The sequence below is a fragment of the Harpia harpyja genome, chromosome 7 (genome assembly GCF_026419915.1).
Source record: "Harpia harpyja isolate bHarHar1 chromosome 7, bHarHar1 primary haplotype, whole genome shotgun sequence".
Taxonomy (NCBI): Eukaryota; Metazoa; Chordata; class Aves; order Accipitriformes; family Accipitridae; genus Harpia; species Harpia harpyja.
In genome coordinates, this window is record NC_068946.1 from 1,139,121 (window position 1) to 1,154,865 (window position 15,745).

General features: G+C 55.4%; 1 protein-coding gene across 1 annotated transcript in view; it reads right to left on the reverse strand.

Annotated features, from left to right (window-relative positions):
- Positions 1-2,623: 2,623 nt before the first annotated feature.
- The window catches only part of AJAP1 (adherens junctions associated protein 1), a 46,259-nt gene continuing 33,137 nt past the window's right edge, over positions 2,624-15,745 (reverse strand). The window contains 2 exon segments of the mRNA XM_052792685.1: positions 2,624-9,597; positions 15,190-15,320. Coding sequence (XP_052648645.1) covers positions 15,248-15,320 — 73 coding nt within the window. The 3' untranslated portion in view covers positions 2,624-9,597; positions 15,190-15,247.

A 15,745-nucleotide genomic window follows, 5' to 3' on the forward strand; every position in this document is an offset into this window, starting at 1 on the left:
CATCAGCTCGGATGATGTACTTAAACTTTTAATAAGAAATAGCACTCAATATAGCACATTTCCAGCATTTATTGAACTGAAGTGCCTTCTACTGCTTCAGTGCTGAGCCCTGAAGCCTGTCCTGGATGATTTAAGAACGATCCATCTGGAAAATGATGCAGACAATTCGTTACATCCAGCCAGAGAGCCATAGAAACCACAATAACAAGCTTAAATGATTTCAGCATCGCTAAATCATCCAGCCCCAGCCAATCTTCCTCAAAGCCACCACCGAGGTGGGGTCATCGCACCACGCATGGCTCCTCTTCCCGAAGCTGGTGCTCCTCCTGCAGCCCAGCCTGGCGCCGGGACCCCGGCTCCTAGCGCACGTCTCGCAGGACACGGGGACACCGGCACGACCGGTTCCCCACGGCGAGGGGACCCCTTTCCGCCTCCCCCCTTCTCATCTCTCCCCCCCCAATCCTTATTTGCAAGTAAGAAAACAGGACCGGCTTAAAAAACCTTCCTTGGTGGGCTCCTCCTTCTGCAGGCAGCATTGTTGCATGTTGATAGTTACTACCTAGCCCTGGAAAAATCAGGGCTTCGTTTTTCAAAATAGCATGTTGATTGATGCTTAAAATATCTGCAGCAATTACTTCGCCCCGGTATAATTATAATAATTAAACTTGGATAATGCTTAGTCCTACTTTTTAACAGAACTGTGTGCTGCGGCATCAGCGCGCTCGTGTTTTTGTTTCCAGCCTCCTTTTCCAGTCTCGCCCCGCTGCCGGGCGGAGGCAGCCCCGAAGGGATGCAGAGATCGCAGCCTCCAGCGCTGGAAAGGGGACGGTGAGCCAGCCACGGCCCCGCCAGCCCCCGGGGACCGCTCGGGGCATCGCTTACCCCGGGGCACGGTGCCCGGTGGCTGCGCCCTGGTCCACGCTGCGCGGCGGGGGCGAGCGGCAGGAGGGGATGCTCCTGGCTCCGTGCCGGCAGCGATCGGCGCTGGAGGGGGCAGGGATGGCCGGCTCTGCGGGGCTGGCTCTGCGGGGATGCCGATTTGGCCGGTACTCCCCTTCGGCTGCAATGCAGAAAGCTGAGCTCGCCGGGCTGGGCAGGAGCTCCTGCAGCAACGGTCTTTCACGGCGCACCAAAGTCACCCAAGGAGCAGAGCGGCGACGAGCTGCCGCCTGCTCCTGCAGCCGCGCCGGCTGCCCGCCGCCGTCGCAATCCGTGCGAGCGAAGCGCACAAATCCGGGCGAGACTGTGCAGCACCCACCCGCCCGAGCCGTTCGGCTCCTCCTCGTCCCCCACGTCCCCTCTCCCACGCTGCACGGCTCAGCGCAATATTTCTCCCCTGCGCTCCCAGCAGCGACGCTTGCAACAATTCAAGCTGGCGAGTACGTTTCCGGCTGTGACAAATAGCAGGGAAAGGAATGAGATCCCAACACTGTATTTCATGCCCTGAAATCCCACTTGTATCTGGAAACAAACAGAGCTCTCCGGCTGATATACGCAGCTTCAGAGCCGCTCGCATCCTGTTAGCTTGTACACATTGTCACGGTGATTTAAGCTGGCAATTTGGCCCTAAAATGAAGAGCGTCTCACTTTCTCCCTCCCTATTTTCCTACATATTTTCCCACAGCAGAGAGGTTTTGGGGAGGATTTGGCCAGGCTGGGGAGGGGCGGCATCTCTGGTCCCCATTTCGGCGTGCCGTCAGGTGGCTGGCCTGGCACGGAGAGCTGCAAAGGGTCCTGGAAACGAAAGCAGCAGGCGGCTGTGCCGAGCTCCGTCTTCTCAGGTCATCCCTCTTCCAAGCCAATGCAGACACTGAAAAAGGCTTTTCCCCCTTTCCAGGTCAGACAGCATTTCGAAGGATCGCAGCCACGCCGTCCCGCGGTGTCCTGGGGAAGGGGAGGAGGCCAGCAAGCAAGCAGGGGGGCTCTGGGAGCTGCCCCCGCTGCCCAGCAAGCTCTGCGAAAGCCCCCTCCGCGCGGCACCCCGCTCCCCACGGCCGTCTGTCTGTCCGGCGAGCTCCCGCCTGGGAGCACGACAGCCTGAGCGTGAACCATCATCACCCATTTCAACCCAAATTTGCGAGCAAGAAATCCCGTTTTAATACGCATCTGCTCAGGGCGGAATTTCTCTTTATGTAAAACATGCATCTAGGTTAAGCAGTTCTGTAACGCCTGCTTACCTCATTGCGTAGCTGTTTATTTAAAACATCGTTAGTGATGTTTAATTCGCCCTCCAACTGTCCTATTAAAGGGCTTCCCTCTTCCAAGCGCTCGGTCCCAACGCGCGTGCGCGGGTCGTCCCCCCCCCGAGCCCTGGGGGACGCTGGGTGAGCCTGGGGACCCGGTGCCCTCCCGCCTCTGCCGCGGGGTCCGGAGGCGGCTGTTGCCGCGGTGGGGACCTCGAGGGGACGCGCGAGACCCTCCTCCCGGGACGAAGGCTGAGCCGTTTCTTGGCCGCTCGCCCGAGGGATGCGCAGCCGGGGAGCCAGGGAGACTTCTCCAGGGAAGACCCCGGGCTCCTTCTTGCGGAGCGGTTGCCCCCCCCCCCCCGGCCCCCGAAACGACCCCGTCCCCTCCCCAGGGTCCACGACCGCCACGCAGAGGAACCCAGTCACCACCCGGCTGCGCGGTTCTCATATCAGTTTTAATAGCAACATCAGAGTACTAAATATACACAGGGAAATCGGTATAGGGTGGCATTTACAGTGCTTCCAAATACACAGCTTCGAAGTACAGAGACAAATTAAAAACCACTCGGGAAGAAAACAGTTCTCGCCTGCCCGGGCCCCCCCCGGGGCAGCCAGCTCCCCGCTGCCATCGCCCCGGCTCGCACCGTGGGTGCGCCGGGGGCGACCGCGATGCCGAAAGGCGACGGCCGCTTCTGCCGGCGACGGCCTCAAGCGCATCGCCCACGTACGGGCGGGATGTCTCGCGGTGCAGGATTTTCCCAGGAAAAGAAAGAAGTACTCAGTGATGTCAAACCGGTTACAAAGTAAAAGCTGTCTCATGTTAGAAAACGGGTTTTGGCAAAATAAAAATAAAGTGTAAACTTCACTGTACATGTCCTATCAAACAAAAAAATAAACCCCTCGGAACCTAAAATAGAAGAATCTGGGTCAGAAATCTGTGCCCTTAGTGTACATTTTTGTGCAACATAGACTTTTTCTCAAAGGAAATATTATCTCCACTCGCGACACTATTAAAAATGTACCTACAAACGCTGAGAATAATTCTTAAAAATGCGTGAGAAGCGTTACATGAGATCGGGAGACCAAACCCACGGACTTCTGAAATGGTGAGGGATTTCTTGCTGGTTTTGAAAAAATCGCTTACAGATTTTAAACCTGGTTGAACCAAAATTCCAACCACATTCATCCTGAAATGGGTGGGCTGAGATAGTATATATATATTTTTGTTCTATTTTTTTTTTTTTTTTTTTTTACAAAATATATAATATGTGTAGAATATCTACTATTTAACTACCATTTGAGCTGAACTACCTTCCTTCACAACAAGCTGCCAATGGAGAAGAGGTAACCTGAAATCCGCCCCCGCGCACTCTCCCCGCGCTGGTTTTGCCATCGCTGCTCCGACCTGCCGGCCGGCGAAGGGCGCGGAGGCTGGAGAGCGCGGCGGAGCGCGCTTCCCGCACAGCCCCTCCACCGCCGCCACGGCGGGCTGCCCTTTATCTCTAGCTGGGAAGACAGAGTGAAGGTAAACGATCAGACGCGGAGAGATGGGCAGCCGCCCGGGACCCGCTCTGCCCCGCGCGCCCGCGGATGCTACGGGACGACGCTGCCCTCGGGACACCCCGGTTTGCAAAAATCAGGGGCTTGGGTACCGAACCCTACCAATCTGCCCGCCGTACCCCGAGGCGCCGCGACACGGTAGCTGGGACCGGTAGCCCCAAACCAGCTGAGTTTGGCGCAGCAAAGAGCCCACCGGCGCCGGCCGCAGCGGGCAGCCCTCGCCCAAGCAGTCGCGCCAACTCCGCGGCTCGGCAGGAGCAGAAAGTCCTGCAGCTCCTGCTCGGCGCCTGCAAGGGACTTTGACGGAGGAAAGGTCCCGCACAGCCCCGGGAGGTCTGGGCTTGCTGCAGAGCCCGAGGGAGAGCCAGCCTCTCCTCTGCCGGGGGGAGCAGAGCAGCCGCCGTCCCGGCACAGGAGCAGCCGGCTTTGCCGGCTCCCTGCAGAGGTTGGCGGTGAGAAGGGCTCGCCCCAAGCCGTTTTCTCTCTAAGACAGAGCCACAACCAACACGCAGACACACCACCACACATCTGGGGGATTTGGCAGCCTTTCGGCAGCCGTGACGCATTTCTTAGTAACTACCAAGGGGCTAAGAAATCCATAAAATGAACCGAAAAGCAACACGAAGCAGCTAGCTGGAAGTTTACGGCAAAGCAAGGAGCAAACCTTTTTTTTTCAAGCTGCCAGATTCACAATGAAACAAAACACCGTAAAAAGCTCTGGTTTTCCAAAGAAAGGGCACACCGGCAACATAGTTTTCCTAGGCGGTGGCGGACGCCCGATGCCGCGTCCGGGCTGCACCCCGCACCCGCTGCGGCTGCTCCCCTGGATTTACTGTCCATCCATCGAGTCCCACCACACGCGTGCCCAGGGCTCCCCAGCACGGCACCGCAGCGAGATGACCTCCCCAGGCACAACGGGGACGTTCACAAGGGACGTTCACCGCCTCGCTGCTCGCAAGCCGTGGCTCAATCCATTGCAATGCAAACGATGCCGTCCAGCGCACAGGGCTGTGTTTCACGGTGGAATTTCATGGTTTCCTGCTACCTGCGCAACGCTATCGGGCTGGAAAACGGGCTCAGCTTCTGAATGAGAACAGAAAAAACCCTAATTCTCCAAACGCGCGCAAGTCCCTTCTGTCCTTGCACAGGAGCAAGACCCCGCTGCTCAGGCGAGCGGCTCCAGCCGATTCAAAGTACCTGGTGGCACGAGCATTAGCAAAACTGCCCCCGTTATTGCTGAATAAGCTTTGGGCTGGCTCAAGCCGATGAACCCTGGCACAATTCCCGCCAGCTGAAGACAAAACTTTGTGTCCGGCAAAGGGCAGCGATGGAAGGAGCCCATCTAGAGCCATTGCCTGTGGCTGCGGCAGCCAAAAGACCTTGGGGCCAGACAATGTCGCCGAAACATGTCACAGGTCATGAAGGAACGTGCCTGTGAACACCCCGCTTGCCTGCTTTTTCCCTGGTGTGAAGGATCTCCTCGACCGGTCTATTCCATGAAAATGTGACTTTCTGTTTTCACTTCTTTCTTTTTTTTTGGCTTTCATCAATAGTAGGGAATGAAATAACCACGGTTCATTTCTCTTGACTACGAAAGACATTGGGATGCTAGGATCCTGCCTCGTAAATCACCGCATTTGCAGCTCCGGCCCTTCCCTTCTTCCTCCCCTCCTTTCCTTCCTCCTGGCAGTTGTCCCTTGTTGGTGTGCTTGGCATGCATAGGGATGGGAGGGTTTCTCTGATAAAGTGCAAGTGCTGTTGGTCCTTATAAATAAGGGAAGATTGTGCATCTACTTTTGTTCCCTGGTTCACCGCTCATCTCTTGGTGACCAGGACGTGTCCTTCTGCAGACTATGTGGAAAGCTCACGCAAGTCCTGCTGTCAGAAACCTGCTCCCGTCACCTGGGGTCAAAGTTATTTGCCTTCGTTCTCTCTCCCTGACACACACACAGACACACACAGACACGCTTCCCCCTCCTTGCCCCCAGCTCCGCAGGGAATTTCCCGGGAGCCAGGTGCCGGGCTCGGGGCAGGGCACCTCTCCATCACCGGCACCGGCGCTGCCCGCGCCGCCCTGCCAAGCCCCCAGCTCCGCCTGACGACTCCCCTTCAGGCAGCAGGTTCCATACACACAGAAATACAGAACGATGCTTCAAACGCTCGGGAACGAGGGAGTTGAGATATATTTTATGATGTCAAATTGCTGTCGAGATTACACTGGAATACCCGCAAGAACTACTGGGTGCAGCCAGCACATACAAATAAATAGGAAGATCAACGGGTGAAGCACAACAGATGTGGCTCCCAAGCTGGAGTGGATTGATGCCAGCAAAGTCAAACAAAGAAGGAGAATTCAAAAACCGTGCCAGCAAGGGTAACTTGCGGGGGCTGCACCGTTTACATCAGTGAAGCACAAAAGCCCCGGTATACCGAGATGACGGATCACCCTGGAGTAGTGGCTCGGAACCCGCGCTCCCCGCATGGGTTTTGGCTGACCCCCGCTGCCACGAAGCCTCACTCCAGTGCAGCCCTGGGGGCGAGCAGCACCCGGGGTGCTCCCCTGCGCGGCCGCTGAGCAGGGGCATCGGTAACCCAAGCGAGGCAACGCTCTGCGCTTCTAATCGCACCCCGCTGCATGCCCAAGCCCCCCTCGGCGTGCACGTGAGACTGTCGGCGACGCGGACAGGACCCCACGCAGCACCGACGTGCCTCCCCGTTTCGGGGCAGACCCCCTGGGACGCCCCGAGGACAAACACTCCCTGCGTTTCTCAGGGAAGGCTAAAGCTTTGGGGGGTCGCTCCTCTAGCGAGACACCGTCGTGTCCCCCCTGCTCCTGGAGGCATCCCGGGGAGGCATCCCACCCAACGGCCCAGAGAGCCGGACATGAGAGCCCCCCAGCAGACCCCCCCTGCCCCGTGCCCAGCCCTATGATGGAAAGGTTCGCTCTCAGGAAACACAAAAAAAAAGAGCAGATCTCCGCTCCGCTGCAGAAGTCTAAGGGGACCCAGCCCTGTCAAATACCCAACACCAAGACCCAGCCCCAGGGACACGCGTGTCTGCTGCCGCCCATGCCCGCCCAGCTCAGCGCTCATGAGAAACCACCTCCGCAGAAGGAACGGGTTCGGTCAAGGACTAAAACCTGGCCAGGAGCAACAGTAACTCCCCCTCCTCCTCTCCAGCTGCCGGTCGGCAGCGACCCCGGTGCAGAATTAGCCCGAGGCGATGCTCGAGGCTCGTCGGAGTCACGGGGAATGTTGCCAACGCAACATTTGGTTGCATTTGGTGCGAGTCCACAGGTAATCGCCAGGTCCGGCAAGGAAGACTTCTTTCTGGGGCAGCTTCCAAAAATTCAGGAAAAATAATCCAGACTGTGCGACTCCATCAGAAAAGGACAGAAAAGGGTACGGAAACAAGAGACCGCACACGTGGCTATGCACAATACCAGAAGTTTCTGAGCTTGTTTTTTTTTTTTAAACTGCACGTTCGTTATAATAAAGAAATGGTGCTGAATAATTAGCGGATGAGTAGAAACGTGTATCTGGACAATTCTAAAAAATAGCTAGTGTTTACGAAGGGCAGTTTACAAAAAGAACTGGAGGACTTTGGTCTGAACTCTGCTGTCGTTCCCACCCACGTAATGTCGAAGCAACCCAACCGAGACCCATCTCGGTGTCTGACGTGAAGCAGACCCTCACACGAATCGTACAGTGCAGTTACCCGGGAGCCCTCTGCAAGCTTTGCCTTGGCACGGTCTATATGGGCAAGCCCAAGCTTGGAGCAGGGCACGTGTTAAAGAGCACAAGCAAACCGTGGCGAGACACCAGGCAGGTTGGGAGACCCCAGCCTGCGGCCGCCATCCCCCCCTCCTGCCTGGCTCTCCCACCCGCACCGGTTTGGAGGGGCACGGCATGGCCGGCCACACCGACGGCAGCACCCGACTCCGTGGAAAGACTTGGACGGGGGGGGCTTGCGGGTAGGCTGGCAAGCTCGTCGGCACCCACCAAAAACACCCATCCCAGCAGGAGGTGGATGGACGGCAGGACGTGTTCCTAGAGCAACACACCAAACCAGAGCCAGCAGAACAGTACTTCACTGGCAAACCATTGGGCAAAATTCCCTTTTTAACGCTATCAAATGATCCCCATGACTGTGGACTGTGCATCTTCTCCTGCCGCAGCAGACCCAGCCAAGACCAGGAGAGAAAAGGAAGAGGCTCCCGGGAGCTCGCTGGTCTTGGGCTGGGTCAGGAGGCAACGGGCTCGCTCCTCTCTCGTTTCTCACAAAGGGCTGAGCAAGCTTTGGTGTCGTGGCCAACGGAGAAGCCGTTTTCCAAAAAAACTCCCACATCCCGCTCCTGAAACTTGTCTTCTGTGCCAAGAGAGGCCCTTCCATTGAAAGCCCATGCCTAAAACCCATCCCCGGCCAGCCTCGAGGCATCACACCGAATACAGCTCCGCGAAACAAAGGGCAGACACAGGCTTTTGGGCTTCTTCCTATCTCCCCTGATGATGTATCGGGCTGCAGAAGTCTGGAAATACCCTTTGCCACCACCTCGAGGTGCTTCAAGCTGCCAGGAGCTGGAGGACCTGCTTGCTGCGAGCTCCCTGCTCGCTCCTGCTCGCCCTGCCCCTGGGAACGCAATGGTGCGGGAGCACCGTCTCGGACACGGGGGTCCGTGGGGAGCGGGAGCAGGATCCGCCCCGTGCAGGTGGCATCCCGCATCGGGGAAAGGGGGCTTGCAACGGCCAAGTGGCCGGGCGAGAGGGGAGCTCCTCTGCTGCCCGCTCCTCTCGCCGCGGCGTCACGCTTCCTCCGGCCTCCGACAGCAGGAATGCACTTTGTGAATTTGGCCCAGAGGCATCCTTCTAGCTAGAACCCCAGCCCGTTCCCATTCTCCTTGCGTTCCAGACCAGCCTCCAGAGCGCTCCGCCATCCCTTCCGGAGCCGGAGGAACCACGGGGCAGTGCAGCCGCGCTCCGGCTGTTTTTTGGGAAGCCTCTCCCCAGCTCCCCGCCGGCAGCCTGCCGTGCCGGCAGCGTGGCCCCGGCCGTCCCCCGCCGCTCGCCGCTGCGGTCACTTCGCCACCACTGGAAAAGCATTTCCAAAAAGAACCAAAACTATATATATCTCTCTCTCTATATGTATACATACATATATATGTTTATACATACACACACATACGTATATATATGTATATATGTCTACCTATATATACACATATAGGTTCGAAAGGCAAGCTGCCAAAGTAGAAAACATCGGTTCACCTAGTTTGTATTATGCGTGTTAAAGAAATGAGACTTTTAGCCCATGACATCTTCTTTAAAAATGAGTATTTAAGATCTCCAAAAATTGCTACAGTACAAAAAGTGTTTGTGTGTGTATATATATATTTTCTCTCTACATATATCGTATGTATGTATGCGTATGGACCGGAATGAATGACCCCACCAGAAGAGACGCCCCACTCGTCCTCCACAACGTTTCTAGGCGTTATCGACTGAGCTTCGGCTTCTCGCGAAGTCTTTGCATCGGTACGTGGCACATAATGGTATTATTGGCACAGGTTCAGAGTCACAGTCCGCGTCCAGGCTCCAGGCGCCCAGTCCTTCCCTCTCAGTCCCTCGCCGGTTCCTCTTCCTCCACAGGATTCTTTGCTCGCACATTTGTCTTTCTCTTCTCCAAAAAACGCGCTCTTTGAAAAACGCAGTTACCTATAGGCGTGTTCATTTTTATAAAAATATATTTGGCCCATAGAACGCTGCTCTTTGAGTCTCCTACTGGTAAACGGAAATGGTAGGTACAGGTAACCCATTATTTTTTTTATATTTTTTACAGGTTCACCAATGGAATCCTGTTAAGGACAAGAAGAAAAACAAAGGTTAAATCACGACAGGGCAACGCACCACGACTCGCATCGCTTCTCCGATGCCCCCCAGGAGCCCGGAGGCTTCCCCCTCCTCCCAGCAGCGGCACCGCGGGGCTCAGGGGAGCAAATGTCGATGGCAGTGGGCGAGCATCCCGGGGGAGCGGGGTACGGAGGAAGCGGGATGTCAGTCACCTCCCCCTGCCGAGTTGCCAGTCTGCATTTGGGACTGGGACCACTACTTCTGCCTCCCTGGAGAAGGCCCAGCCTTGCCCAGCTCGCTCTCCGCCGCGTTTCGCGGGGCGGCCTTCCGAACGGGGATGCGCGCGCTGGGGCAGGGACGCTTTTGGCGAGCAGTGGGAGCGACTAAGAGCCTTCGGTGTGCCCTACTGCGCGCTTCTATCTCCTCGGGGCCTTTTCCAAAGCGTGATTTATTTCTGAGCATCCTTGCATTCTGGAGCTTTTCATGCTCGGGCTAGGAGCGGCGAGTGCTCTGGCAGATGAGAAGATGATGATGAGTACTAACAAGATTTTCTAAAGTTAAATGCCCTAAAGAAATCAATAGAGAATTGGTTAAGCATCAAACCCAGAGATCCTATTGAAGTTCCTCTTATGCTACTTACTTGCCGTCTTCCGAAAGACCTCTCCCTACGTAATCTTTCAACCTCTGTGTGAAGACAATTACTCCCCATCATTAGTGTGCGGCCCCTTGCTTTACCTGTATGCGACTGGCTTTATGTATAGCGATACATGCTGTGCCTGAGACCGAGCTACCCACGTGCGGGCTTTATATGCAGCAGATATATAGTCAGCATATGCAGAAGTGCTGCCCGGAGTGTGCTCATGACATATATGCCCTCATCTACGCTACGGCCTCTGACTAGCTGGCCATTAGCATTTAGAAATGCAATACGCTTTCTGTTCGAGGGTTCTTTCTTCAACGTTATTTTGAAGCAAGATGCCCAATATATACCATCTCCAAGAACAACGCTGAAGTCTTAATTAGCGAGACAGATTTTACAGAGTCCTTAATCTCCTGCACGGGGGCTGTGTTGGGACTGCTGTTATTCCTCTGAAGGCAAGCCGGGCTTTTTTATGATGACTCATTATCTGTTAATGTTAATACAAACCATTTGCTGTTGTTAGGCAGAACGGGGCCATCACAGCAGCTGCTTGCCGTGTTCAAAGCACGGAATTACCATACAATACTGTCAATTTTAACTGCCTTGTGCAAAAGCTAGGGTCAGATCAACGTTACCGTACCACTACGATTTTCAGGTCTCAAATCGCCACTTCCCTAACAGCGATGCCGAACATTTGCATAGTTCTGGATGAATACTATTTAATGCATGCATTGCAGGATGTAAAATTTATATTGTATTCCAAATAGCCTCTTTGTGCAAAGTAGGTCAGTGCTTGATCAACCTTACCGATTTTTGTATAATCTCATTCCATGGGGTTTTTCAGTCAAAGAGAGCGGGATTAAGGACAAGAATAATGCGAAATCTCAAACTTCATTTCAGGAAGCCCCAAAGCCAGTATGAAATCAAACCAAAACAGCCACAGTTTGCTGCGGTGCCCGGCCAAAAGCCACTCAAGTCTTCAGCAAATTTCACCTTGCGGTTTGCAAAACCAGCGGCCGTTCCTGCCTCTGCCTTGGCGCTGCGTCTCCTCTGTCATCTGCCGTGATCGGGGCGCAGATAGTTTCACTTCTTACACCCCCCCGCAGATAGTTCCTCAGTGAGTTGCCTGGCACGAATGCTTTAATTGACCGCTTTACTCTCCACCTAAGCCAGCCTTGGGCCGCGCCGCCGCAGCTGTACGCCGGGCTGCCGCGGAGGGGCCACGTCCTCCTAGGTGCGACATCCATCTACAAGCCGGCGTTCCCGCGGGACCTGACCGCCGGCCGAGGCAATCTGCTGGAAAGCTCCAACAGCTGCTCACCGCGGGCGACATCGCCCGCTCCTGGGAGCGCCAGCGCCCCGGCAGCGACCGTGCCGGCGGCACGGGAACCCGCCCCATCGCTCCTGTTGGCACGGGATGAACATGACCCCGGGAAATAACTTCTGACATCTGCTTGCCATGTAACTCGATGAGTTTCACCGGGTTTCCTCACACCACCTCGGCGCTGCCTGCAGCTCTCCAGGCTGGAGACCGTTCCGCGGCACCGTCCCTTACATCTGCTCCCTGCAGCCGCTCAGCCCAGCCTTTCGTTGCCATCAGCGTCGTCAAATGCCACGCTGCCATTTAGGCAGCACGATGTTCGGTACTCGCACAGTGCTGATGGACTGTCATATGTAAAGTCCCCATTAAACTCCAACCAGCCTCCCAGTGCTCATCTAGTCGAAATGTCTGCACCCCCTCTCCACCCTGCCATCCCTGTCCCCGGCCACATCATCCGTCTTCTGTCTCCAGCTCTGACTCTACACGTTCCGTAGTACTGATTTCCTTGTTAGACAGCTATGAGCTGTGAAGTGCCATCAATTAAAACTTGTAAAGTGCTTTGAGCCTTTCCAAGGAGAGAGGTCTCCGTCGCGGAGACCGGTGCAGCGTCTGACCCCTCCGGGTGCGTGGCTGTGTGGCTGCAGAGTGGGGAGAGCCCCCCACGCCCTGCTCGCCTCGACTGGGGGTTGCTCCTCTCATGCCCCCCTCCATCCTCTGCTCACACTGAGAGAAAGGGGCTGGGAAGGTAAAGCTGCACGTAACCCCTCCAGCCAAGAAGCTCCGCGTGCTCTAGAGCATCCCTCCACCTCTGCCGAGATGCAGCGCATCAACATCGGCTCAGGTCACCTTCAGGCGACGTTGCTGCTACCGTAAAAGCCAGCCAGGAGAACAGCCATCCCTCCAGAAGAGGTGCAGCCCAAAGCAGCTGCGTCTCCTTTTCCACCAGCCTCTCCTCTAGAAACAAGAGCTGGAAAGGCTTCCTCAGTCCCACCGCTCCTCCTGTGCTCAGCAGCATCTGTCCGGTGACAGTACAAGGCAACCGCGACAACAGGGGACAGACTACCAGAGAGCTTATCTCAACACCATCTGCTCTTGGAAGCTTTTACCTTACACAGGGACAGGTGAAACTTGAAATACTCATTTTGTCTGTGGGATGTCCCAGCTGGCACATACGCGTTGATGCAAAATGCTGTTTGCATGGGGTTGCAAAGCATCTTTCGACCGCAGGCTTCTGGGAAGCCACGGGGAGCCGTGCTGACTGCCATGGGCCGCGGGGCAAACACCGGGCTGCAGGAACAGCCGTGCAGCACCGCCACTCGGAAAACATACACGCCGCGACCTTGGCAGGTCCTCGCTCTAACAACCGTGCCCCGGCAGAAGATGTAGGCAACCATGCACGGGAAGTAGCACGGTGCAGAAAAAATATTAAGTGACCTTGTTGAACTTCTAAAGGATTTGGGTTGACCCCATTTTGGGACGAGGGCAATTTCTCCTGTTATCTGTGCCACGGTGACATTCTCGAGGTTACTCCCCACAGACGGTAGGGTTCTATGGCAGTCACCTGGTTTTTACCGTGACATAGCACTTAGGCGTGTGTATGCCAGAAATACCCCGGTGCAAATACACACATGCACGTGTACACATGCAGAGAACAGTTTTTGGATTCATCTCACTTTGTTAACATTAATGAAACCAAACATCAGCTTCCAGAACCGTATAAATAATTGAAAGACTGTTACGGAGCTTATGCTCAAGGTACGACTCGGATAGATTTTTCCAGAGCATGTCAATATGCCTTTTATGGATTCCATGAAAACAGGTCAATGAGAATTTCAAGGATTTAATGAGGCATAATGAACCAGCTTTGAACTATTTAAAGAAATGTATGGAGATGACCAAGGTGCGGTCTTTGGCACAGAGTTTCACAGGACCTTGGGCAGGAGCGGTGGGAATTGCACCGGCTTCCCATAGTGGGCAACAGCCCGGAGCTGCTCATTCTCCTTCCCTCTACGCTTCAGGCACAAGAGCTCCTGATGGCATCCAACTATGACTGGCTTGGGTTTTGCGTTGTTTTTTTTTAAAAATAATTTTAAGCCAACGGACAGACATCACAAACTACAAAGCTCACGGTGGAAGAGGTACAGCAGGTTATTGCTGTTTGCTTTCAGCAGCTAGCGTCCGCACGTGCTGTTGAGGAAGACCCTGCAGAACCTCCCTGTTCATCCTCCCGCTGCCCTTGCTCACTAACGCCAGCTCTCTGGCCAGGTACCTTGGCACTCTATCCCCCCGAGACAGCAGCCGCAACAAAAGTCAGAGTAATAATGGGAGAACACTAATAGATGGGGAGTGAGAGCCTTTTAAATTCCCTAGCAAAGCCCCTCCAGCCAGGAGAGGCTCTCGGGGGGCAGAGCCGCCCCGGCTGAGCAGCGGGGTCACGCCAGCGAGACCCTGCGGGCAAAGACGCCGGTGGGCAGACGGCCGAACCCTCGCTTTCTGCTTTCTGCTTTCTGCCCTCCGCCACGCAGGCAGGCAGGCACACACCTCACCTGGCCTGCCCAGACACAGCCAGCCCCGGGCACAGCCGAGACCATTAACTTTTTATTCCCTTCCATTCTAATCTAATTATATTTCTGTGTTCAATAGCTGAGCATAATGTTAAACAGGCTATTCCGAGCAAGCTGCAGTCAGGGAAGGCTGGAAATTTCATTTACACTGAATATATGATTCATTACAGCAGGGACTTGGGACAGACCAATTAATTCACCTGAGCGCGCGGCTCGAACGGGCACCGCTGCCCCATGGTGAGCTGGCACGCAGTGAACCCTAATTGCTTTTCCTGCCACCGCTATCGGCCGTGCCACCTTCAAAAGCAATACAAGGAGGCGAAAACGGCTCAAGCCAACTCAAAAAAAAAAATCCCCAAACAATGTACTGTTGAAACCAGTACAACATCGTTGTACTCCTTTGGTTGCAGCAGTACCCGAGGCGTGAACCCGGCTGCTGGGGACCGCGCACACAGGCTTGCAGGCTCGGCTTCCCACAGAGCAAGAAGGGGCATGGGAGCAGGAGGAGGAGGAGGAGGAGGAGGAAGAGGAGGACCCCGGCACCCTCGCAGCGGGAGCATGGAAATGTTTATGACAGCAAACATCATCAAATGAGCTTTCGGGTACCAATGGAGAGTGCATGTCGGATGCGTGACTCTTGAATGAGACAGACCGTTCCTCATGCAGCAAGAGGTTAATTACAGATCAGGCCATTTCACAGCCCGGCAATTACGATCGCTTGTCGAGGTTTTAGAGGTGGGCTGGAACCTCAAGATCAGGCTGAAGCTCAAGGCTGCCCCAGGAACCCTTCGCTCGCAAGTCCACATCCATCCCAGTCCCTGCCTTTTAGCTCAGGCCCGTCTGTAATTCACCTCCGTGGAAAAGCCATTTTGGCACCCAACGTCCCGTCCACGGCGGGAGATGTCTCCAGCCATCCCGGCCGGGTGAGCCGCCCTGCTTGAGTCCGACGTCCCAAAAGAAGGGCGAGCGGAGGATGGCACCAGGCAGGGAAGAGAGCGGCTGCTCACGGGCAGGGGACGATGGGCACGGGGGGGACACACGTGATGGACGCGGGGGGGAGCGCGGTACGTACCAGGAAACAGCCCGATGGCGTCTGCCCTGCCCCCAGAAGTCAAACAGGCTTCGGCCAGTCAGCAGGAGATTTCAAACCATTTCTCAGACACAAAGGCCACGGGAATAAGATGCCGGTCAGAAGAAGAGGGTCTGCAGCGAGCAGAAAAAGGGGCTTGCACGTGGCAGTATGTAACACACAAGGAGCAAGCCGAGATGGCCTGCTGCAAAAATCAGCTTTTTTAGAGGGGGGAAAAAAAAAATAATCTCTGAAGTAATGCTTTGAATGGGCTTATTGGCCTCGGAAACCAGGGTGGTGCAAAGCAGAGAGAGAAGAAGAGAAGGACGGACTGCAATATTGAATGTTTTGGCCCCTGTGCACGAGCACCTTTTGACGCAGCCAATTGCTGCAGGGATAGCTGACCCCAAATGGCAGCATCTCCTATCTGCCACCTCCCCATCTCCCGGGTCCCACACGGGTCTGCCGTGCCCATCGCCTGCAGGGGGTCCGCCAGGCTGCCTGGAAACGCACCGAGGCCAACAGGGTCCCAGAAAGCATCACTTGACGGCAGAAAAGC